Source organism: Gopherus flavomarginatus, chromosome 3 (assembly GCF_025201925.1).
Source record: "Gopherus flavomarginatus isolate rGopFla2 chromosome 3, rGopFla2.mat.asm, whole genome shotgun sequence".
NCBI lineage: Eukaryota > Metazoa > Chordata > Testudines > Testudinidae > Gopherus > Gopherus flavomarginatus.
In genome coordinates, this window is record NC_066619.1 from 154,098,791 (window position 1) to 154,125,366 (window position 26,576).

The window sequence follows — 26,576 nt, forward strand, 5'->3', positions numbered from 1 at the left end:
CCGAGAAGTCTCAAGATGGAGGTTATCAGTACAGTAAACACTGAAAGGCTTGTTAGTATTTGTAACCAGTATTTTCTCAACTTCTGGGGTAAGGCGCATTGCTGTGCCTCCCTTTACAGGGATGTCACACATCAGCAATGGAGGAATCGGGAATGGTTAGTTATTACGTAGTCCTGCCTTGAGTCCAGGGGACTGGACTCTATGACCTGCTGAGGTCCCTTCCAGTCCTACATTTGTATGATTCTAGCTACACCAGTACAAATGACTCTAATGCTGCCAACTGTCCCTGGTGTGTGGATGAAAGTATTAAGATGTCTACCTTGCCATCAATATCAAGGGTGCAGAAAGACCATCTATGGTGAGACACAACATGCTGACAGACATTCTCCAGGCAGATGTTTGATCCCTAGGGATGGGAGTGCCTTTTTAAATGATACTGAAGGCATGAACAGCAAACAGGATCAAAGTAAATGGACCATTACTCTCTGAAAAACAACCATGTAATTGGCACATGCAACTGCCTATGCCACTGTGGGATCATATTGCTAAAACTTTCATCCTTCCTTGTTCCAGATCTCCCTTTCCTTTATCACCCTCACTTGTGGTGTCAGGGCTAAAATTTAGGCTATTCAAAAAACAAAGCAAAACAAACCTTTTCTAATAAAGTCAGTTAAACTGAGAGCAATGTAACTACCTACTCTACTCCATCATTTACAAAACCCAGGCATTTTAATAGCAAGAAAATGAATTGTTAAGGACATCATCAATCCTGTACTAGCCACATAACAGAGGTGTTATTCCGATCACTTAGGAATATGCATAATCACAATACAAGGTGCCTGATTCTCCACTGCCCAGCCTCATGTGTAGTCATGGACCACAATGTAAAGCGAGTGTAAAATGCTACCAAGTAAGACTTTATACCATTTTGCACTCACTTTCCCCAGGGGTACATGACTATGCCAAGCATTGGGCAGCGCAGAATCAATCCCAAGAACCTGAACTCTGACCCATGTAAGCAGGGCCGGCTCCAGCTTTTTTGCTGCCCCAAGCGGCAAAAAAAAAAAACAACAAAAACCACACACACCACGATTGGCAGCAGCTTTACTGCGCCACTTAATTTTTCGGTGACAATTCGGTGGCAGGTCCTTCCCTCAGAGAGGGACTGAGGGACCTGCCGCCGAAGACCTGGACGTGCTGCCCCTTTCCATTGGCTGCCCTGGAGCCGACCCTGCATGTAAGGGCCAGGTAGTGATTATGTTGTGCATCACTAAGACAATGTCCTTTTATTGACGGGATCTCATACTCGAACACAAGATGCCAAGGGACAACGAACAGTGACTCTCGAGTTATACCAGGAACCTGGAAGCGCTAATAGGGGAAGAACCTGAAGGAATCACATGCGACACATGCCTCCTGGCTATATTCTGACTCAATGTAATTTTCTAGTGAAGAGAAGTCCTAAAGTTTAGCCTACAGAGCTAACCCCTTCCCAAGGTCAGATTGTGCCCATGCACATGCATGTGTACGTATTAGAGAGAGAAAGAATACTTATACATTCTTCATATTTTCTCCTATTTCCAATGCCAAAAAAAGTTGGTTTCATTTACAATAATGGTCACTGCTGACTGTTACATAAGGGGATAATCACTTTGGGGCAGCCCAGAGATGGAAACCCTGCTTTCTGAGCTGATCAGAAACAGGGAGAAAAATTCCGGTTTTTGCATTCAATCTAAGGTTGGGTAAGCAGAAGGCCTGTCCTCAAAGAACACTGGCTGCGGTCAGCATAAGCACAGGGAAAACCTAAAAGACAGGAGCAGAGCTAGATGAGGTGACACAGGGTTAAGACACCAGTAAGGGAAGAAGTGTTGAGATTTCTGTCACAAACTTGGCAGTGCTTCTAGAAACGCAACAGAGGATCTGTTGTGCTATTGCTCCTCAGTGCCAAAAACACACAGGAGCCTAATGGGGGTTTACATGTTTTATTTGTGTGTTTCCAATAATTGTTCTTTAAACAAGACGGGACTGTATCTAAGATCTTATACTGTGCTCATCACCGTTGTATCTGAGTGCCGGAGGGACTTTACTAACCAGCTTCTCCCTGATCAGCCAACTGCCAGAGTTATTCTCATTTATATGTCTTCTCTGAAAGTATAGACATAGCTTCAGACTAAAAATAGTTCCTTAGAGCCTGAAGGTTATTTTTCTAATCTCTCCACCTACATCCCGTAATTGCACCACCCAGGATGTGAGCATACCCACAAAGCAAGAAAACATGCATTGTCTAGGCAACAAAATGTAAGTTTGTAGACTAAATAACGAAGTCAATGTAATCAATTACTTCTGACTTCTTAGGTAGGAAAACACCGCAGTAGAAGTCTAAAGGAAAGCATCTCTTGGCTGCTTTCCAGTATCTTCCTGGTGGTAGAAATCTACGAGCACAGGCTTTGGTTTAGCACTGGACTGCACACACTTCTGCTGCCTTTATTAAATGAGCCCTGCATGGTAGGCCTGTACCTGACCCACTAGTCCTGCACACCACACTTCCCCAGTGACACCAGCAGGAAATCTCATGGAGGAGCACATCCCTTTTCACGTGACTGCTGCCTCCACTGTTCCGCTTGGGGCTGTGCCGGCTTTTGGCAGGGGCGAGGCAAATAAAAGAACAAACAGGGACATGGGAAAGCAATGGGAAATGCAAAGATCAGCACACGCTGGGAGTACGGCCCACTACGCAGCCTCCCAAATGAGTCGGACATCAAGCCGTTCTGACACGCTTTTCCAAAATGCTCAGTGTTGATCTAATTTTGATTTTTACCATCAACTTCAGTGGCAGTCGAGATAGGCCAACATTGAGTCCTTTTGACAATCTAGCCCTTTATACTTACTGCTGTTCTTAATAGTTTTGAGGTTACTGTGAAATAAATAAAAATAAAAATAAAAAGAGAGGGAGATTATAGGCACTGCATGAGTTCACTGAATTTGTAGGAAAAGAAACCCAGAAGTATACCTGTTCCAGTAAGTCTGGGGATGCTCCATATTTGACAGACTGGTACAGAGGTTAGGGAACAGAGGCAAGGGAGGAGATACTGCTCAAAAAACAAGGAATTGATAACATGAAACCCTGATATGAATCCTTAATTAGCACTATGTAGTCCTTTCCAAGTGCTGCTCCAGAAAGTAAAGCAGATTTAAGTATTCTGCTCAACAGTAGGAACCTGAGGGTGAAGTCTTAGTCCCCCTAGACTCACACTCTCAGGGTATGTCTACACTGCAGGTAAACATCCACGACTGGTCTGTGTCAGATGATTTGGGCTCACAGGGCTCAGGCTGTAAAACTGCAGGGTAGTCAGGCTCAGGCTGGAACCCAGGCTCTGGGATCCTCAGGCTCCAGATAGGCTGAATGTGCACATTGCAATTTTATAGCCCCGGAACCTAACTCCCTCGAGTCCTGGTCATGTGATCTGGGCCAGCCCCAGGTATTTAACTGCAGCATAGACATTCCCTTGGCTAGACTCTGAGTGTAAGAATCAATGATTCCATCAGGGTATGGCTGAAAAACAGAGTAATAGTTTGTCCAGGGCACTGGAACTGAGAATAAAGAGACTGGGCTGTGACTGTGCTCCAGCAAAACAGAACGCATTAAAGCTTTGCTCAACAGGTTAAGCCAGAGGTTCTCAACCAGGGCTACACAGAGGTCTTCCAGGATGCACATGAACTCACCTAGATAGTTGCCTAGTTTGACAACAGGCTACATTAAAAGCACTAGCAAAGTCAGTGCAAAGTAAAAATTTAAAACAATCAAAATGAGAAAAACAGCAATTTCTCAGTAATAGTGTGCTGAGATACTTTTGTATTTTTATGTCTGATATTGGAAGCAAGCAGTTAAATAAGGTGAAACTTGGGGGTACACCAGATAAATCAGACTCCTGAAAGGGATACAGTAGTTTGGAAAGGTTGAGAGCCACTAGGTTAAACATGTGATGAATTAGCTGGGGATTGGTCCTGCTTTGAGCAGGGGGTTGGGCTACATGACCTCCTGAGGTCCTTTCCAACCCTGATCTTCTATGAGGCTAAGTGTTTTGCTGAAGAAAGATAAACTGAAATGCATGTATAAGTGCTTTGACAAGTCAGAGCCTAGGTGAGGAAGCTCAAGGCCTAAGGTTTGGGAGGGTGTGTCATTTTGGTGGATCAGGCCCATTTATCCCTAACGTACTCTTTAAAATGAAAGCACCATGAGTGAAGTGATATCAACAACATGTGTTCTGTTCCAGCTAAGCTTCGCAGCAGTGTGCAAAGCTTCTTTTAGCTCATTTGCAGCAAGTTAAATGATGGGACGACTGCAATCCATGCGCTTACAATCCATTTTGAACCACTCCCCCAAGCAGCTTCTAAAAAGATCCATGTTGTTAGCAGAAACAGCATAAAAAAACCCTCAATCATAACCACTCCTGCTACTTTTTCTGCGTGTTGCTAAATTGAACACATTCTTCAGATCTGACCAAGGATGTCATTAGATATCCAACATTTTAACACTAAACTTCTAGGCACAGTCAACTAGAAAAATCACACTTCCACGGGACATATTTTTAACCAACTGTTGTTACAAGCCTCTCCTCCGATTACAGGAAGCGAAAGAGCTTAATGAACAAATATTATTAGGTCAGTTTGTTTACTATGTGCATCTGATAGCACTACATGCCTCATCGGCTTGACTGTTTTGCTGATGACCAGCTATACTTCTTACCTCTTGTATTAGCACAAGGCTATCATGGTTGTACCTTCCTCAGAGCCTGAATGTGCTTGCCAGCAACACAACAGCAGAGACACTGCCTTCCAGGGAGGCAGGATAACCACCTTGTGGTTAAATCAGTAGTCCAGAAATTAGAAGACCTGGATTCAATTCCCTGTTCTGCTACACATTTCCAGTGTGACCTTGGGCAAGTCAATTTTTATGTGCTTCAGATCCCCCTCCGTAAAATACAAATCGCTTCACTGCCTCTCTCCTACCTTTTGGCTGTCTTCTCTATTTAGACTGTAATTCCTGGGGAGGAAATGTACAGGGCCTAGCACATGGGATCCTAAATTCAGTGCTCATATCTCCCATTCTGGCACTAATAAACCCACCACAACAGTGAGGTTTCCAAGTTTCGGGTCAGCACAATAAGTGTATTTCCCAGAGCCCTGCATGGAGCCATGGAGCAAGTGGAGTCAGTCAACAGTTTTCTTTACTCTCAGTGAGGGGACCAAATGCCTCCCATCCCAGCCACGTGCACCAGGCTGGAGAGTGGGCGCTCCTGTGTGGCGCTATGGAGCGCTGGGCACCCAGAGGGAAGGGGTAGTAAGATGGTGGGTATTCATTCCCTGGCATTTCTCTGCCGGTCCTGGGAGGGTATTGGGAAGCTGAGGCCTTACCTCAGTGCTGCTGCTACTGACAGCGCCAGTTGGCAGGAGCGTGTGCAGGGGAAAGCTATGGCAGTTGGAAGTCGGACAGCCCCAAGCACATCTGGAGATAGTGGTCTCACATCTGCCTTCCCATTCTGTACTGACAACTTAACTGGTTTGAAATCTAGCACTGTCTACCTGTCTATGTGTCTAAAGTACTTATATGGAGCCGTTGCTGTAGTGGCACAGACGGTGGCTTGGGCTAGTCACCCGAGAACAGACCCAGTAGTCAGGTAGACTTGTAGTCAGCTGGCTAATCTATGTCATTGTCTGTACTGCAGCATCCATACTGTTATTTTTAGCACACTAGCTTGAGCAGAGCTAGCACGTGTCTGTCTACTCAGGCTAGGAGGCATGCTTCCAGCTGCAGAGTAGACCTACTCTAATTCAGCGTTCCTCAACAACCTGTCCGTGGACCGGCGCTAGTCCCCGGTATCGAAAAGGCTGTGAAACACGGCCATGACTTAGAAGCACAAGTCCTCTGGATTTCCCTGCTCCCCAAAAATCACTCATCACTTTTCAAAATCTTGGCCTACATTCTTTGGGGCAGGAACAGTCTCTTCCTAGGTGTCTGTGCAGCACCCTACGCAAAGGGGTCCTGACTCTGACTGAGGCCTTTGGTGCTACTGCAAAAAACAAACCAAAAACACTGAATGCAGAAGAGGGGAAGGGACCACCTGAGATACACTGCTATTCTTCTGTGGCACCCAGCACGTATGGGCAGTATTTCACAGGCTAATCCAGAAGACGACTCTGGGAAAGCAGGAGCTTCAATAAATCAGTCACTAACTAGAGCGCTTAAAAAACCTATACAGCTGAACTAAAACTTTTACTGGAGAACCTCTCCAGCTGAATGGAGAAGCCCTTTAGCTAATCACATTATTTTAATGATGTTTCAGCCGTTGAGAAGTAGTCTGTAAATAATACTTAGAATTAATCTTAAGAAGAGCCTGTTTGCATGTGTTTGTGTATTAATATTTGATCACTTCTAGCCTAATGAGAAGCTGTCAAATAAAAGCCTCTGTCACATAAGCTAAAGTCAAGGTAAACCACACCACCAGTTGCAGAACTGCTGGCAGCGCTCTCAGAAATTCAAGCCTACAGACCTGCGAAAGCTTAAACTGGTTGTTCTTTTGTGTGCTACACTGATGGCAGATGGCATCAACAGAACAGAGACTACCTACTAAGCATGCATTTGCATAGGATAACTTTATAGGAATTGTGACTGATGCTTCTTGTTTTTGCTACTTGACTTTGGCTACCAAGCAAATAGCAAGAACACCACTTACTGATGATCGGAGCACAACAGAAGAATTAATGCTACATTAGCAGGGCACAACTAGTATTCTCACAAAAAGGTGCAGACACACTGTACCTGTACTTGCACACATTTTGACACATTTCACTCCCTGTATTTCTGTGCCAATGGGTGTTTTTGCAGTTATACCCTACTTTGAAAATCTGGCCCTAAACAGAAGTGTGAAAGAAAAAAATTGCTGTAAACCTACGCTCCTGTCACTTCTTTGATCTGACCTAAAAGGAAAGGATTACACATGCTGTCCTATCCTTAACTGTATACAGGCAAGCTATCTGCATGAAAAACCATTACCTTGCCAAGACCCAGCTGCTTTACTGAGGAAAGACAAATAACAATTATTCAAGACTGATACCATTGCACAGGGACATGGAAACATTAATAGCCATGGCCTGATTTATTAAAAAAAAAAAAATCAGTAAAACAAGATCAGAGCTAGATGCTATTTGCAACTCATCTGCTGCAGTAAATTCATGACATGCCTTCCTCCTGTCATCTTTGAAGTGCAGGTTACAGTTCCCCATCCCACTGAGCTAAATTTTAGTCACCATCACCACTGGAATGACACAATCAAAGTAAACACCAGTAGGTTTAACCATCAAGAATGTTGCTTACTTAAGAAAAAAAAAAGGAAATTGTACAGTTACAGTGAAGGAACAAAGCCCAAGAATGTAACCCTTGTGGAAAGCATGCTCTGGAAAAGCAAAACTACCAAAGCCGGCTCATTACGCAGAATACTACCTTATAGAACACTTTACGCTGACTATTTCTCAGAAACGTGTCCTTTCTCTATCAAGTTCCTGCTGCTTCACTTTGGAGGAAGGCAGTACATGCAAGCTTTACTTTAGGCTGGATCAGAACTCAGCTCACTGATACAACTACTTGTTTTTTGTAAAAACCCAAGCACTACAAGTTATTTATAGTGACCTTAGATTGACAGAAGCTCCACTTAAAGCAGAGCAAATAAACTGCACCTCAGCTTAGAGAAGGTGTTCTGGGAAAAAAGTGACTTCACTATGGGCCTGATCCAAGGCCCACTGAAGGCAAGAGTCCTTCCATTGACCTCAATCAACTTTGGTTTAGGGCCTCCAAGAGAACTCTGCTATCCAGTCTTAGTGCTTAATTCCTCACCAACACCATCACACTAGCTCCTTAGACCTTATTCTGCTGTCACGCTGGTTTTACCATGGTGTAACTCCATGTACTTACACGAAGTTGCTGGCAAGTCACACTATGTGCGTGGGCAAAATCAGGCCCTTTAATGGGAGTTGGGTAAGAAAGATAAAGTCAATAGGAATCTTACAGCTGACTCTAACGGGCGATGGTTTGGAACCTGCAAGAGGAAGATATTACTGGAATCTCCACCCTCATTGCTGATGAGATGTGGCCAACAGCTATCTTGTCCAAGCCTCTGTGCAAGAGAGGGCATCACCTAGACACCCTAATATTGACTCGAATTCTCACTTACCCCTGTAAAATGTCACAGCAGTTAAACCACTGCCTCTCCTGGCAGACCACAGGGAATCTTTCTTCCTGTGCAAGTACTTATAAGTGCTGTTTTAGCAAGGAGAGCAACATCAGCACGATATGATCCCGAACTCTAGTTAAAACATCTCCCCCAGCTAGAGGGAATTCTTTTGGAGCTAGTCTCTGAATTGAGCACCCTTTACCTCTGGCACTTAGAAACGCATCACCAATTTAAACAGTTCAGTACAATGAGAGAGTCTAACAGGGTGGCTTGCTCTTTAGGACTAGCCAACACTGATTATGGAGGAGCCACAGCTGGGTTGAATCAGGTGGTTCCACTATAAAAGCAGCAGGAAGCTGCAGTGAAAGGGGGCTGCTTGGGGACAGCAGAGATGGCTAAGAGTGCATAGTCCACACTCATGAGCAGCTTAGTTATACAGACATAAGTTGGTGGTGTAGACCAAACTTTAGTAAGAGGCCCTGAAGAGGGGGAGGAATTGTTAGCAGGGTGCCACAGAATGACCTCTGGCCACAAGTTGTCCATCCTGGTTACAGATATGGATAGAGCTTTGAAATCACCCCAGGACATGAAGTGCCATCAGTGCAATTAATCATATATTATTTTAACACAATGCAAACTGTGAAATGATACCTTTACAATTGGATCAGAAGGAGATCAAAACAAACATCTTGAAGGTGCATTTCCCCATGCATCTCAATATCAGTAACATTCTAATCAGTTCTCTGTATGGCTAATGGAAGGCTAAATGTTCTGTGCAAGAAGAAAGGACCTGGCTTCCTTCCAGTTCCAAAGTGAACGAATTATGATACACTGAAAATCTCATTTCTGACAATGGTAGGACGACAGTGTATCTAAGGCTACTTAGAGGGACGCTGTCAAATTAAAAAGAATAACTGCGGAAAGATAAACATCCTCGCCTATGCTAGAAGTAGCACCTTTTGGAGCATTTTAAAAATCTGATCTAGTTTATGCCCTTTACTTTTTGTATTTCAGCTCAGGCAATCACAGTATAGTATATTTCACTTTTGCTTCTAGTCAATTTCACATTCTTGCACACTAGCACAAGCAACCAATACTTTGTAACACAAATGTATTTGATTAAAAAAAAAGTTCTCACTGGAATTTGGAAAAAAAAATATTCTGGAATTCTTTTAGTGCTAAATGTTTTGCCTGACCATACTCAAAACCCGCTACACAGAAATTTTCTTTTTATTTTTTATTTTGCTGCTGAGTAGTGGGAAAAACTGAGCAAGCAAAAACTAGACTGTTGGGCAATCTGTGTATCTATGCGTATAAACAAAATAAGTGAAGTCTCGGCATTAACTAGTCTCCCTGGAAAAGTCTGTTTCCCTTTTCTTAAAGGGTGTCAGCTACACGTACAGAAAGGGAAAGTCATTTTCATTTGAGACCCCTGGAATAAAACTAGGTCATCCACTCTGACAGATATAGAAATTAGGAATACCCGCTGGTGATTAGGAAGATTAGTCCATTCCGTTTAAACAGTAAAAATCAGTCAAGCACCCTCACAAGAATCAGTCAATGAACTGAGTTCTAAACAGCAGGAAGTCCTCAGTCCATCCCTCCTGTGAAGAGAATGAGTGTTTCTCTGATCCAGGCCAATTTCTTTTTAACTTTACAATTAGCTTTGGCTGAGGTTTCTGTTGATATGGAAACACTGGTTTGGGTAAGCACTGCACACATCACAACAAATAAGAAGGGCTTTGTGCATCCCTTTGACTAAGCACTCCAGCTGACCACACTCCAAGCCTTTTCACATCCTGAACACAAGTCTTTCCAGCGGGAGAATATACTAGTCCACTCTATTATCTATATATCAATACATACTCCACTTTGTATATGCTAGTGCACATACTCAACAATGAAAGACGCTAACACACCCAACAGACCTCCAAGAAGATATTTTCCCATCTTTTCTTCTATTTCAAATATAAACCACCAGAAAAAGCCTTTAGGGGTTGCCAAGGTCATTTTAACAAAGCATGAAGGACCAACAGATTTTGCACAGTACTGGGAACGCCAACACTGTTATGTGGCAAAGAGCATCAGATTCCCAGGTTCCTGTGGAGTATTCATGATGTCTTCAAACAGAGGTAGCATTATGAGATTCAAGAGACTGACAAAGAATAGATTCTAATTCACACGTAACATACAAAACATGGAGTTCAACTTCTGTTTGCAGACAAAGATCTGTCCTGTGAGCCAAACAGCCACTGAAAAAGAAAATCCGCAGGATATACAAAACTATTAAAAAATCGGCAGTTGACATACAAGCCAACTCCGTCTCATGTCACTAACAATGTAGGTAAGGTAGTATGTGGTGAATCAAACAGTGTAACCAGGTTGTGCCCCTCAAATTCCGTGGAAGTCAGCTGCACAAAGGGCAGGATGGAACTGTTTAGGACCAAGGCCTGAGACAGGGATTTAAGGGATCTGAGCTCTAATACCCTAACCACTTGTAGGACCTTAGTCAAGCCTCAAGCTCTGTGCCTCAGTTTCGTAACAGGGGGGTTGGGAAACAATTAATTACAGGTATATTGCACTTTGCTCCTTCCAGCTTTGTATTCCCAAAGTTAGATTTTAAGGGATATTGTCAGATGGAAACTGAGCCTAGATTTGGATCTTGTAAAAATAAGCTTTCACATAAGTCCTATAATATTTCCTTGAATTAATCATACGTTAGCTCATTTGTAAACATTCTCTTGCTTGATGGCAACTCAAATATTGCAACAGCATGCCAGTGCACGAGAGCCTACAACAGAACAGAACAAAGAGCGACTAGCCTCTTTTCACTAAAAACCAGAGCTAGAGGTGAAGAGACTCGTAGTAAAATTCAGAGAAATCATACTGGGAAGAGTAATGAACACCAGCAATGACAGAAAGATGACACAAATTATCTACAGCAATTAAAACCATAGGCAGAAAACAACAAGATGAGACTCAATGTGTGGCAGAGATGCTTTTAACCTAGCATAGGCATCCATTTTTATTACTGTGTAAATCCAAACAACAAGAACATGAGAGAACATTTCTGAAGACGTATCATCTGAAACTTGTATACACTCAATGGGAAGGATAAACCTGGACAGCAAGAATGCTAAGAAAAACCTCATGTGGTGGTGTTAAACTGAAAATCGGGATGAAGTTTGCAATGCTCATATACAGCAGTAAAACTAGGTCACTCCAGTTTTGGCTGCATATACAGAGGCATTAAAATATCCCAGAGAAGGAATCTAATAACCCTCTCTTTACAACTCTGTTGCAACAGGACCTGGAATATTGTACTTATTTCTGGGCACCTTGTTACCAAAAGGATATTGACAAGCTGGTGTCATTCAGAGAAGAACAATAAAAATGATCAAGTGGCGGGGTAGGGGGGTAAAACGTATAAGGAAAGTTTAGAAGCACTAAATATACAGTATGTATAACTTGACTCAGAGATGACTAGCCACCCAATCCTTCTCCCATTTAAGTAAATGGGAAAACACCTATTGCTTTCAATGGAAGCAGGTCTATACCATAAGAAAGCCTAGGACAATTTAAAGGGTTTGAACACCAAGGAGGAAGAGGAATTATTTAGGGTGATGTGTGGGGGATAAAACTAGCAAAAATGGGGTAAAATGTGGGTAGTTGGAAGGTTTTTCCTAATATTCACTGAAATCTCTTAGGATGTGGAGTACCCTCTCATCTGAAGCGTTGGAAGCTCCATCCTCTGGGACATTGCAAACTAAGCTGGACAAAGCATTAGAATATTTGCTGTGAAGAACAATCAAACATTGGCAGGGAGATGCACTGGGTGGACTAAGAAGTTTTTTCCTTCTATGGTTGGCTAAATTCTGAGAAGTTTTTTTCAAGTTATATCAGGTCTAGCAATCCAGGCATTATATGTAATATATTTTAAAAATTATCCTTAAACATATTTTTAGCAGGCATGCCCCCTTAACTACACCATGAACATTAAAGTATTTCCATGTCATCCTTCTACCTGACTAGGTTACTGTCAGTTCACTGTGAGAGAAAGGATTCCAGGGTACCCAAGAGTTCTCTCCTATGTAAGCAGTTAATGGTAACTATACACTCCAAGGCGTGTCAGATTCTTCATCATGAGCATATCCGAAACTGGTGGAGCACGGGAAGGAAGCAAAAACAACCTAATGCAGTAATAATCATCTCAGTAACGGTTTTCCTTTCCAAAAGGATTCACCTGCATTTTCTAGAACAAACCCTGCAAAGGATCTATCCAAGTTTATTTGCGAGGACTGTATTTTTTGACAGCACTCAAAATGTTAATTATGTCCCTTACACTGGTGTCATTGCGATATGGTGTTAAAGACAAGAAATAGTCTCTCTCCCTTCCTATAGTCCAAAGAATCCCCCACCACTAAGCTCTGCTCTTGAGGCACATAGAACATCACTTCAGACTTTTATTTATAAATTGGAAAACAGAAAAGAAAAACAGAATTTGTCCAAAAGCGCCAGGGCCTTTGCTCGTTGGGCTAACTGTAAATGATTGCTATGTTGCCCACAGCTGGTGTCTTCTGAAATAAGACAAATGGAGGCAAATGATTTGTGTAAGCTCCGACATCAGGAGGGAAGCAATGGGTGTTCTGTCAACACCAGCAGATGCTAAAAATGGAACACGCCTCCTCTTTAAATTATCTTTTTTAGATTTGCAGGGAAAAAAGTAAAACTGAAAAACCATGCTTAAAAATAGCATTTTGTGTGATTCATTTAAATTCAGTTAATAATCAGCAGCAATAGGTTCTAGTGGAGAGGTGTGACTGACTCAGGACCATGCTTGCTTCTGAAAGCAGCTCATAATGTAGAACCAGTTTGCAGTTACTTGTGCAATCTAAATTTAACAAAGTACATAAGTCAGTTTGTCACTGCCGGGGGGAGGGGAGAATGTTGATTATTTAATGAACTAATTTTCATGTTTACAAACCACCTGTAGCTCACCATAGAGTTTAAATTTAAAAAAAACAGTTGTGTGTGTATTTAGTGCTAGTGAAAGAAGTTGGATAAGTAGCCCAGGCAAAAGAAGCTGTTTATCTTCACGGCAGTAGCAGAGGAAACTTCCTGCCCACACTATCTTGCCAGCTTGCCCCAGCCCAGATCTGGGGAAGGAGGAGGAAGGACTTCTTTTGGGGCTCAGAGATACATCAGCTGTCATGCTCATGCAGTTCTTGACCTTTCTGCTTGAGGGCGCCAGCAGATTTTGAGATACAGGAGCTGGAACTGAGCCTCACCAAACTCATCTCACATAGGAGTCACCAAACATCCCACAAATGGAAACAACTTTCATTCCCTACTGAGCTGGGCTGGATTTGAGCAGGAGGCCTCGAGGTGAAAGACCCTCTAGCCAACTGGCAATGCCCTGAGGCTTCCAGTGCCCTAATAAGTGCTAGCTGAAGACTAAATCCAGACTGGATGTCTTTCTAAAAGAAACATGCTCTAGTTCAGCCAGAAGTTATGGGCTGGATGTAGAAAACAATGGATGACATTCTATGGCCTCTGACAAGATCATCACAATGGTGTGTTCTGGCCTTAAAATCTATGCAGCGAACAGCACCCTGCACCTGACAGAGGGAGATGTGGAGTAGTCATTTCCTTCTCGCAGGTTACACACATTCCCACTCCTGTGGCTCAGCTATAATAGGAAGAAAAGAAAAATTGGAGAGGGAGGCAATGCGGCCCTTTCTACACTGCAAATATAATCATGTGAGGGCCTTCGTGTAGCAAATTACACTGTTTCACAATTTTGGCCTGGTTATGATCATGGTGAGTTTGACATTCCCCTTGGTAAAAAGTGAGACATGCCAAGTGATGGGACACCTTTTACCCATGGCCAGATGACAACATAATACCTCTCCCCTGATAGTGACAGACTCTGCATTGTCACAAGGGACTTCCTTCAGCAGATAAGCCGCTACATAGTGCAGCCTAAAACCATAATATCAGCCTCAGCAACATCTGCAAATATACAGGTTTGAGATACGTACACAAACTATATATATGATGTTGTGTGTGTGTCTGTGGGGGAAACGTAAGATCTAAATTCAAGTTGTTCTTTGTGTGCAGTTAAGTTCCACAGTTCAGCTTTTCTGCAAACTCACCATTTTGGCAACAGATCTTACTTATTCTTGTTGTCACTGAGGCTTCAAAATAATCCATTTTCTAGGAGTTACGTGCAGGAAAATGAGTGAAACGTAAGATTTTGAACTTAAACTAGACATTCCTATTTTCTCTATCTTAGAAACCCAGCACAGGGCTATCGCTTCAGGCTTTCCACATCATTTTATTATCGGCTATATCAGCTTCTCATGACAATGCCATGTCATCTTATTCCAAGTACAAGAAAGAGACCTTGGATAAAGTATTATGCAAAGGAACTTTCCTAACCCCACCACTATTTATGGAGCAACCTGTTCTTTGATACAGGTTTAATCTGACTGCTTATCACATGGAGTCAATAACCTGTAGCCAATAAGGCATACTTCGTATTGGGAGAGAGAGGGGCAGATTTACACTAAACTAGTGACAAGATTTTTTTTTTTTTAAGTCAGTGGTGATAAATGTAGGCAATCTGTTTTCCAAAGGTAAGATCACAGCATAAAGTGCAAAGTTAGTCTATAATTATCAAAGGGGAAATTAACCATTTAGATCCCAAACAACCATAAAAATAACACAGTTAGGTATATTGCAACTATCGAATACTTGCGAGGTTTACATATTTTGGCCTTAATTCAGAAACGCACGTAAGCGTGTCCTTAGTTTAAACATATGCATCAGTTCTACTGACTTCAATAAGTATCATTCCTGAACAGGGCCTGCTCTTTACATCTTCGGAGGCAGGCATGTATGACTTATTCATGCCTGTTATGATTTACACCATGGATACTGGTATCAGAAGATGGAATCAAAAGTAACGCTCAAACAAACCAAGCACACTTTAATACACAGTTACACAGCTAGGCTATTAGATTACTAAATTACACTATGACATAATACAAATACCGCAATGGGATGGGATTGACAGTCGGACTTATCGCTGGTAAAACTTCATCCCCACTAAAGTAAAAGGGAATTTTACCACTGCCTTCCGTGGGAACAGAGTTAGGCCAATGCTAAGCATTTTAGAAAATCCCACCCTAAGAGTCAAATTACCTGGAAAAACAAATGTATGTCAAGAAACCATTGTGTAGTTGAGCACTCAAAAATCAGTACCACCAAATTAAGGCTAAACACGTTTATTTTAACTCTGTCCCTAAGGGCATCACAGCAGTTTTTAATTACATGATCATGAACAAATTCTCAAACACAATATATCTAGCACAAACTTTTCTCTACACATTCTTCAATACATTGAAGTCAATAGGACTTAATCATCTACTTGAGTGCTTTGCAGAACAGGGATAGGATAACTCATACTTAAAGTTAAGCATGTAATGAAGTGCTCTGCAGAATCAGGGCCACAGGTAATAACACACACACGCTCATAGCATGCAGGAGGACACTTAATCAGCCTAGCAAAAAAACTGTACTGTTCAGGCTCAGTATATACATAATTTTCAAGTTCTCTTAACTCAGTTAAATCAAAATCAATCTCACTGAGAACAAAGGCCACATACTGCCTCTTAGCAAGTACAATTTCCAATTCAAATTGCAAACCTCTGTCATTTCAGATTAAGAGTGCACGCTCGCTCTATCACTCTTAAAAAATTTTTCCAGGCTCCTTTCACTCTCAAGTCACTTGTGGTCACAGTTCAAAAATGTCCCAAAAAAGTCATCTTTAAGCTCACACTGAACATGGGAAGACTTCAGCCTGAAAGGTGGAAGTTTCATCAAGTTATGATCATTTGAAAGCAGAGAATTTTATGGGTGGGACAATTTTCTAAAGCATTCTGCATTGATCTAGTTCTGCATTGGCTACTATTGACTTCTATGGAAGCAATGAAGCCAATGCTGAACCCTTCTGAGAATCCCACCATGTAACTAATCTGCAGTATCCAATTCCTTTCATTTCTCTCAGACAACAAGCTTTTCCCCTGGTCCACTAACTATCAACTACCCTGGCAGTGGGGAAGGGGCAGCAAGCACTCCACATTTCTGAATGAGTTCTCCAAACTGAGAACCTTCTGCCCTTCCCTGAGACCACTCGCTACTCCCCACACGTTACACTTCAGCCTTCCACTGGAAGTCAGAAGTTCATTTTCTCTCTCTCTCTTGAAATAGTCTAAAGTTTACCCCATTCGCAGCTAGACTAAATTCTGAAATGTAGATTAAAGAAGGCAATGATGAAAACAATCAGAAGAAAACACAAAGCAAATCCAAGGTAAGCAGCATGGAATGTTACTGACCCTCCTGTCTGGGTAATGAGCCTTGCTAGCACACTATGGGAAAATCTCAGTTATATACCATTTTAGCAAAAGAACAAGGCCTGGCCTAAACTTAAAACTTAGCTCAACCTAGTGACATCACTCAGGGATGTGAAAAATTTCACTCCGTATGCAACATAGTCAGGTCAACCTAACTTCCGCTGTAGACTCCAGTAGGTCAATGGTCGACCTAGCTACCACAAAGAGCTACAGTTACTTCAGCGATGGGAAAACCCTTTCATCAACGTAATAAGTGTCTAGTTACAGAGGCATAGCTGCAGCTGTGCTGCTGAAGTGTGGACATATCCTTCATCTGACATTACTGGAGCCTGTATCTGCACAGATGCGTGTGTCCCAGGCCCCTGCTGATAGGTTCTTTCCCCATCTTTGTTCCCAGTCCTGCAAAGGCATATGCACATTTAACTTTAGGCACTCTGAGCAGGCCCACTGAGCTGAATGGAACTACTCAGTGTGTTAAGTGAAGCCCATGTGAATCAGAGTGAAGTCTGCATCAAAGTTGCACTTGTTTCAGTCAATGAAAACGGGGAGCAGCCTTCTTCCCTTCCTTCGCTTCACCAGCCCTCTGGGATGGGGAAGGACAATCCAGTTGTCTTCAACTCACTCTCCTTCAGCAGTGGTTCGCTTCCCTGATTTGTCATTAGAATTCTTCATGGGCAGGTGCAAATAAGCACCCTGCAATCGCCAGGAGGGCAGCCTTAGGGAGTAGCCTTGAATGTTGCTGCAGAAGAACCTCAAAAACATATGTGGATTCCACTAATATGCTGCCCTAGAGAGCTCTGGCCTAGCTACTATTTAGCTTTCTGTTCTGGCAAATACAGTAACTCTGGCTTTTTTGGGGTATTCTGGACAGTAGGAGCTCACCATAGGACAAATGCGACCATTACATACAGTACTAACTGCCTCTTACAGCTCCCGTCTTTGTAATGAGGTCCTGGCTTCTTCATGCTCTTCATCAGATTGCAGCAAACAGCCTCTCAGCAGCTCTTTCTCCCAAGTCTGTGAGAACATCTAGGTAACCTGAAAGCTGCCAGGCCCAGACAACCATTCTTCACCACTGCAGCCAGAGGCAGGATGACTCCAAGGAGAGAAAAGCAGCCAAGAAGCACTTAAATAAAAGCACCAACATATTTCACATGTTGTAGATGGCATTTGTTCCTGCTGCAGTGTCCTCTTTTGACACTTTCTAGGTTTAGTCTGTTCATTGCTACTGAGAAGTGGATATAACCTCTCAGTCTGTCAGAAATACAAAATGCAGAAGTAAAGTATTTGTGACAGTTACAATCCTCCTTTTGGAACTCCAGGCGTCTGTGGTGGAATTCACCTCCCCACTGCCCAGGCCTTCGTGCTTTTCCAAAGCTCGAGAGGAGTTTCCACTTTCCTTCAACTTGGAAAGTCACACTGGACTAGGAAGACTCACTGGAAGTGTGATGTGTACATCAATATGTACATCTCCATTTTTGGGTGCCCGGAAGAAGCCACTCTCCAAATAAGAACTTCAGAGAAATAAGGAAATTGTATGTTTTAAGGCAGAGGTTCTCAACCTGAGGGGTGCAAATCACTGAGGGCAGGGTCAGAAATCAGTGTTCGAGGGGCATGACCCCCTGTTCTTCTATATTACTAAAATGGGAGGGCATCCCAGATATGGAGGGGAACTGCTGCAGAGCCCCAGTATGGAAAAAGATAAGACCTACAGGTTCCAGAGACTGGTAGTTGGATAAGGAGCCTTTCACATGAAGTGTATGTAGTAACCGTTTGGTGACACAGTGCAATCACTCAAACACTTTCCACCAACACTAAATTCCCTTTAGAAAAAAAGAACAAAAAACCCTTCAGAGGAACAAACAGCTTCACTGTGAAAAAAGAGCAAACAGTATATGTTTTTCCAGATCCTTGAATGCTCCCCAGGTGTTTTTCTGCTTACTAAGAGCCTACTGGAACACAGATTAACCCAAGTTCTGGTTGTAATCCTATTATGCTATTAACTCTATCACCATACTTGGCAGAAAAAGATAAATAAGCAGGAGAAGAGGACACAAGCTAGTCCAAAACTTTTTTGTCACTTAAAACATGTGTCATAAACAGATAGCTAAGGGTTAATGTCTCTTTCACCTGAAAAAAAAGTAACCTGAAGCACCTGACCAGAGGACCAATCAGGAAACCGGATTTTTTTCAATTCTGGGTGGAGGGAAGTTTGTGTCTGGGTTCTTTGTCTTCTGCCTGAATCTCTCTCAGCTAGAGAAGGATTTTTCTATTTCCTGCTTTCTAATCTTCTGTTTCCCAGTTGTAAGTACCAAAGATCAGATAGGAGATTTTTATGTTCTTTTGTATTTACATGTCTATAGTTGCTGGAGTGCTTTAATTGTATTCTTTTTGAATAAGGCTGTTTATTCAATATTTCTTTTAAGCAATTGACCCTGTATTGTCACCTTAATACAGAGAGACCATTTGTATGTATTTTTCTTTCTTTTAAGACCTGTTGGAGTTTTTCTTTAGTGAGGAACTTCAGGGAAATTGAGTCTGTACTCACCAGGGAATTGGTGGGAGGAAGAACTCAGAGGGAAATCTGTGTGTGTTAGATTTACTAGCCTGACTTTGCATTCCCTCTGGGTGAAGAGGGAAGTGCTTTTTGTTCCAGGACTGGAATTAGAGAGGGTGGACTCCCTCTGCTTAGATTCACGGAGGTTGCTTCTGTGTATCTCTCCAGGAACACCTGGAGGGGGGAAGGGAAAAGAGTTATTTCCCTTTGTTGTGAGACTCAAGGGATTTGGGTCTTGGGGTCCCCAGGGAAGGTTTCTGTGGGGACCAGAGTGCCCCAAAACACTCTAATTTTTTGGGTGGTGGCAGCAGTACCAGGTCCAAGCTGGTAACTAAGCTTGGAGGTTTTTCATGCTAACCCCCATATTTTGGACGCTAAGGTCCAAATCTGGGACTAGGTTACTGACAGGGTGGCAGCGGTGGGATAAATAAGCAGGAGAAGAGGACACAAGCTAGTCCAAAACTTTTTTGTCACTTAAAACATGTGAACACAATTTTCCTCTTTTTATTTGCAAGTTATTTCCACTCTTGAGCTAACTAACAAACCATAAACAAACTTCCATACACCACCATTGAAAGACAGGATGGTCTCCGATGCACACAAACAAAAAAAAACGAGTCTCTCTCATTTTTATTTATTTAAGTAGAATCACGTTCCAATATGCAGCCTTGTGAAACTGTCTGACCTAAGACAGAAAACCAAAATACTGAAAGCCTCATCATCAAGGCAAGAAAATCAGTTCTTTTTACATGCCCTGTTGTCATTAAATCATGACTTATTTCCTAGCTTCCTGGGCTGTTTGATAAGTGGTTAGCTCAAGAAAGTTACAAGGCTCCATCACAATTTCACCAGTTTTATCAAAGTAGGCATATGAGCCAATCAGTAACTAAACTTTGGGTCCAAGGTAATTTCTTGGGCTAACTTTGACAAATTTATGTGGCAAGAGTTTTCTCGTGAAAAACTTACTAGCAGGATGTCTGCTAAATAACTAACAGACATTTTAGATCAAGATAGTCGAAACCCAGCAGTGTTTCACTATAAATAGACAGTAGTTGTCCACACAGAATTCTACTGCACATTAAAAATGGTAAGACATTTCAAATCTCACTTTGGAAACACACACAGTATTAACAGCACTGACTGTGTTATTTGTTTTTATATTAAATGCAATTTAAAAAAAAAACTATTTTCTGGATTTGCTTGATGCTTCCATCAAAATTTAAACGATGCAAAATTCAGCACGATTCTGCTGCAGAAAACTGAGGAGACTGTTGCAGTATTTAGGTCTAGCTTGCTAATGAGTATATGAGGTCCTGATGACAAAACATTTAATACTGTATTACATTGCTGCCTTTCCTGTTAAATACAGAATTTTGCCTCATGTTCCTTTCTATCAATAAAAATATGCATCAAGGCTTCCTTACAATCAAATCAAAGAGTGTTTGTGTAAATACACACACTTTGAAAGACACTACCAACCAGAGCACAGAGGATGGCAATTCCATCCTGTGATAACTTCTGAGGTTTTGCAATTGGTTTTTGTTCCACGTTGGAATGAAAGCATTTTTCTGAAAACACACATCGTGTTTTTGTTCTATAGGCTGGTGGTTAGGGTACTGGTGGGGGATGTGGGAGACTCAGGTTCAATTTTTTGCTCTGCCTGAATTACAGCAGAGCTTTTCATCCCCAATTCCTCTGATTCAGGCAAAACAAGGACTTGAACCTGGGTTTAAAAGATTCCAAGGCAGACCCCCAACCCATCTACACTGAGGGTGTCTCGCTCTCTCTCAAAACCAAACTCTCTCCACAAAATGATTTGGCTTTGATAAAACTGGATATTTTGCAAATAAATAAATAAAAAAAATTAACTTCCCTGGAAGTAATTTTTTTAACAGATTATTAAAACTAAGATTAGAGGTGAAAATGTGTCTCTCTCTATTCTTTCTACTCTGTGCATGTGACTGAAGTTTTTGTATAGTCCATTTCGGTGTTTCTCCACTCAGTTATTTCCCACTTGTGTGGATCTGCCACCCAGCAAACAGGGAGAGAATTTTTTTTGTTTCAAACCAGAGAAATGTACGATAGCATAAACCACAAAATTTGGCTGGAGGCACTGAAAGGCAGTTGTAGAACCTGAAGTAATTTTGAACTCTTTTTCTTATACCGACTGTGTTCACGTGCCCCTTTAGCACAAAAACTCAGCTCTATTCAAATAAGCAGCAGCAACATTGCCAGCAGCTATCACTGCAAAGGACTTGAGTCATTCTCACCTGGCTGATCATAACATTCTCAGGGAAATACATTAACTATGTAACTCTCCTTTGCATCAAGAAATAACCAAGGGAATAAACAGTGTAGAAGAAGTGGGGGGGGGGCGGAGGCAGATGCCACCAGAGAAACAGTCACACATTGAAAATGACTTGGTTTTGAATCTGTAATCGAAATTTGATGATCAAAATTTGCAAAGCATTTATTCAGACACTAGCTTTCAAAGTGTTCAAATGAACTTACTCTTTAAAATCCTAACCTCTCTGAAAAGATGAGACAACACACCGAGGAAATGAGTATGATTCCCTTAGCACGTGCAAAAGAACCTCAAACGGGCAAATTATTGGAAGCTGGTAACAAAGGTTTTATGTTCATTGACATCACAGATCTACTCAATCAAACTTTATTTTATTTTTTTAACATCATCTTGGGTTTCTTTTAAGCCCTTTTTGGTCAAATGTGCATTTTTGAAGTGATCACTGATAACGAATCCATCACCCACCAGATGGGAGGGCACATCCTGTGGTACAAGCAGCTTTAAGTCATAACATCTACTATGAAGTGTGCTGTGGAACCTAGGCTGAAAGTATGCATCTCTCTTTCAAAGTGTAGAGGAAAGCTGGAGATAATCAGAAGCTAGACGTTATCCATTTACTTCTCAAGGAAAAGGACAATGTACTTTGCTTAACCAGTAAATCAGCAATATGGCTGCCGGATCTTAGTCACACCGCAAACTACCACAAGCAGTGGTTCCTTCATCCCTGACAATACCACAGCGGCTGCTTAATAGATGGCTGATACTTACAATTGGGGCGTTTTGTAAGCCGGCTATGCAGAAAACCTGACCCATTTACTTACCTTTTTCTTGCTCATCTCTTGCACTCCAGTTTTATGGTCCAAACTGCCTCTCCTCCCCCTGCACAACTTCAAATGAAGTTAGAATTTGAAGCTTACCTGCTCTTTGTCAGGTTTGTCAGAGATGTCATTCAGACTGGTGGAAGTCAAGTTCCGATGAGTCATGGCTGGACTGCCTGTAAGCACAAGGCCAATACCAGTTAAGGCATCGGTTACAACCCAGCAAAAAGGACACAGAGGCCCTGGCTATAGCACTACCTTCCAAAGGGCTGCATAAGGAGGGCAGGGTAGTGGGCCAAACTGGAAAAATTGTAGAGCTGGATACAGGGTTCTTTATGGAGTTCAAAGTTGCAAAGGGGATAGAAGGAAACCAAAGATTCATAGTATCTGGTCCACAAAATTCTCACACGAAGGACTTGTCTACATTACCACATGGGGCCAATCCAAGATACACAACTTCAGCTACGTGAATAGCGTAGCTGAAGTCAACGTACTTAGATCTACTTACTGCGGTGTCTTCATTGCGGGTAAGTCAACTGCAGACGCTCTCCCGTAGACTCCACTTACACTCCTTCTTCTGGTGGAGTACCGGAGTCAACGGGAGACCATTCAGCAGTCGATTTATTGCATCTATACTAGACGCAATAAATCGACCCCCACTGGATCGATCGCTGCCCGCCATTCCAGTGGGTAGTGTAGACAAGCCCTCAGTATGAAACAGAAATAAAGTTTAAGGAACTTCCAAAAAACAGTTTGAGCGCTGCTCCTGGACATGTTTGACAGGTAACCCTTCCAACACTAGTCCCCCCAGCTAAGAGAATAGAAAGCTTTCTAAGTAAGCTGACCAAACAGCTGGTTTAATCAACACTGCATACTGGGAGCTTGTCTATAGTATCAGCTGATGCTGTTTGGAGTAAATTACTTTTCTTCCAATTACCTTGGTAACTGGCCCTCCATGTCAACCATAGGCTAATTCTGAGACTGCTGAACAGAAGAGACAAAACTATCTGCACATCAACTTGGTGTAAAACACCGTAATCAATAGGATAGCGGACTGAAGTTACCGGAAGACAGAGGCCAATAGTTTAAATAGGTGGACGTAACCTTTCCTTCGAAGAAGCGATTGACAAGATACACACTGCTTAGGCCTTAAAATGTCAGTAAAGTAACCTAGCAGACCTCAAGGCAGCAAATCTAGATAGTAATTGTGCGCAAACTTATGGACAATTATTCCAGTTGAACCTTACGTTTTCAGACACTGCAGCAGAGAGGAGGAAATAACTTGGAAAAATAAGAAGCAACCAAATCTTTACTCATTTCTAAAATTCTATTAGAACCCTTTAATTTTTTATTTAAAAAAACCCACAAAGGGACAGGTCATAACCACAAAAAAAGGAAGAAAAAAGAAAAATCAAACAGCGGCCAAAGAGACACACTGATAACAAATATAATACCCTGAATCTGAAAGGCATGTCAGTTTCCGAATACGCTCTTTTTATGGTTCTGAAATGTTAGGATACCTTCTCTGAGACTTCTGTTGGAACCAGAAGTTCTAACATACGGCAAGAGAGACTGTTATCTCAGATTTTTCTAATCATGACCAGAAGTGGAGATATAGAAAAATCTCAGAGTTGCTGTGAGATTTCCCAACCAAGTTTTCAGACTTTAGGTTGGGATATGTCTCAAAATAAGCCTCTTAATTTATGGAGGCTTGTTCAAACTATAATCTAAAGGCCAGGCTTCCAAAAGAGATCAGTACCGAGTAGCTCCCACGGCTCTCACTGGAAGCTGAGCACTCTGTGAAAACCTGGTTACTCCATTCAGGTGCACAACTAGGAATTGAGCTCTTTTGAAAATCTACTCCTAATGTTACAATGTTCAGCCACCTTTGCAGCGCTGGAGATACACATAGGTGCCAAGATTGGTAAGTACTAGCACCTTTTGTTAAGCAAAAACACTGCTCTCAAGCCCCCTTTTCTGATAAGGAATTCAATTAAAAACTTCTGGGGCATAAGTGATATTATGGCACCAATTTGTATCCTCTTCCAATAAATATACATCTTCTGTGACACTGAAGTGGTGCAAGTTAAAAAACAAAATCCAGGGTCCTAGAACATGTCTACTTATCCAGCATGGGGACCAGCAGATGGATGAAATTTGGGAAGATCAGAATAGCAATTTAAATGACTTTCAGTAGGGATTTCCTAGAGGTTCTATAAGAGGGTCTCCAGTGCCTAGGGAAGTTCCAATTTACTCTCCTTTTATCTCCACTGTTAACCTCACTTGTGTATACAGCATGCACATATATACACCTCTCCTTTTAAGATGAGGCTATCAATACATATTGAGACAACTTTCAAGTAATTAAAAGGGTTTGCACTCACTAGGAGGAAAGTAAATGGACAGACTCGAGACACTCTTTTCCTGATCCAGTTTTAATTACAATATTCACATGGTTCATTATGAGTTTGAACAAGAATGGCTAAAAACACAGCAGTAAGCAGCTGAGCTTGGATAGATGCTATGAAAGGAGACTAACAACCTCCCATCATCCAAGCCAACTCCACGCAAAAATTTTCCCAGAGTACCAGGTGGGAAATTACATATCTGAGACCAGTTATGTGCAGCCTCAAATGTTCCCTAGTTTAACTTTCAGTATGCCAACCTGAGCGATGCCCCTAAAGTTTCAGTAAAGAATTTGATTTGTGCTTTGTGTATGTGTGATGCATGGTAAAAAAATCCACTGGGGGAAAAAAACATCAAATTTGCCTGATGGCATATTTGCATCTATTCTACAATATACACCTTGCTTTGGGTTTCTGAGAACAACCCACCTCATTCTGACAAGAATGTAAAGAAATATTTGCCACAGAGCATAGAAGAAATGGAGAAGCAAAATAAGGCTAGAGTCTTCGAAACCTGCAGTGCATTATTAAAACCCAGTGATTTTTCTTCTTGCATTTAGTTAATTCATTAGTTTTTAAAAGTTACAGACAGGCTGCGAATTCTGGGAATTATTTTTTACACAAGTAAAAGTACATAATGTACATATAGGTTAAAAAGAAAAATCAGAACTGAGTGGAGAAACATGGAGGGGAGTTTTGCAAATCTGAAATCAAATAAAGACATGGGAAGGCATTTTTTTTTGTAACTACAGAACTTGTTCAAACCAATACTTGGTATCACGCAGCTGGTGAATTGAAGCAAAAGGTTCCTATCAAGTGTCCTTTTCTATCATTAAATGAGAGATGAAACAGACAATATTAACTACAGCTGAGCTCAACAGCTTTGAAGAAGTTCACATACCTTCAAAGATGGGAATGCTCATGGGTAGGGCATATAATTGCTGTATCCCACATCTACCACCTACCCATGGCTATTGGGCTGGGCTGCTTGTTGGATGCAGCAGCATACAGAGAGATGCTGGGATGGATTTCTCATTGGTCAAGGAGCTTTTCTTGGCAGTGTCTGCAGCCATGTCATATGGTCACTGAGAGATCACTGCACAGGTGGCTTCAAGTTTAAAAACAAAAACAAAAAACACTTTGGAGAAAAAGCTAAAAACTTGCCAATTGCTTTATTTAAAAACAAGCTGTTTTAACACATCTTAGAGTATTCAGAAGAGTTTTGGAACTGGCTTATGCTATGCTGCTATGGGGAAGGCTATTTGCTGAAGGTGTAATTCCATTTTCTGTTGACTGCACTGGCAAAAAAAAAAGATGGTCCTGTTGATGAACTAACATCTGGATTTCTAGTATCAAATCTCGACTTGGCCACACATGGACTGAGTCAGGAAATTTCCAGCTACTCACCAGCAGATACCTGTCCACATCACAAAATTTGGTGGGATCTTTCTTATGAGATGCCCAAGACTGAACTAACATGCTCGGAATGCTGTATTTAGGTTAACAGATTCATAGATTATATGGAAGACGACACCACTGTGATCACCCAGGCTGACCTCCTGTAAAACACAGGCCACTGAATTTCCCTGAATTAATTCCTGTTTGAACCTGAGCAGATCTTTCAGGAAAACATCCAGTCTTGATTTACGATTGAAGTACATTGGCAGAAAACTGTTAATCCAATGGGACATGTGAACTCCAGAGCAGAGGGGCTCTTCAAAAAAAACCCCTGCCTCTTCCAGCTACCGCTCATATTGCTAGTGAGGGGCCTTCAGATCAAACGTGGGGAGACAACAGCAGCATCCCAGTAACTGCACTATGGTTCCTTCAACTGAAACTTTCAAAG

The 26,576-nt window shown here is 41.9% G+C and overlaps 1 protein-coding gene across 1 annotated transcript in view; it reads right to left on the reverse strand.

The window, feature by feature from the left end:
• Positions 1–26,576, reverse strand: part of SLC4A4 (solute carrier family 4 member 4) — a 262,517-nt gene that overhangs the window by 108,596 nt on the left and 127,345 nt on the right. The window contains exon 5 of the mRNA XM_050945480.1: positions 22,425–22,571. Coding sequence (XP_050801437.1) covers positions 22,425–22,571 — 147 coding nt within the window. The remainder of the gene's footprint in view (positions 1–22,424; positions 22,572–26,576) is intronic.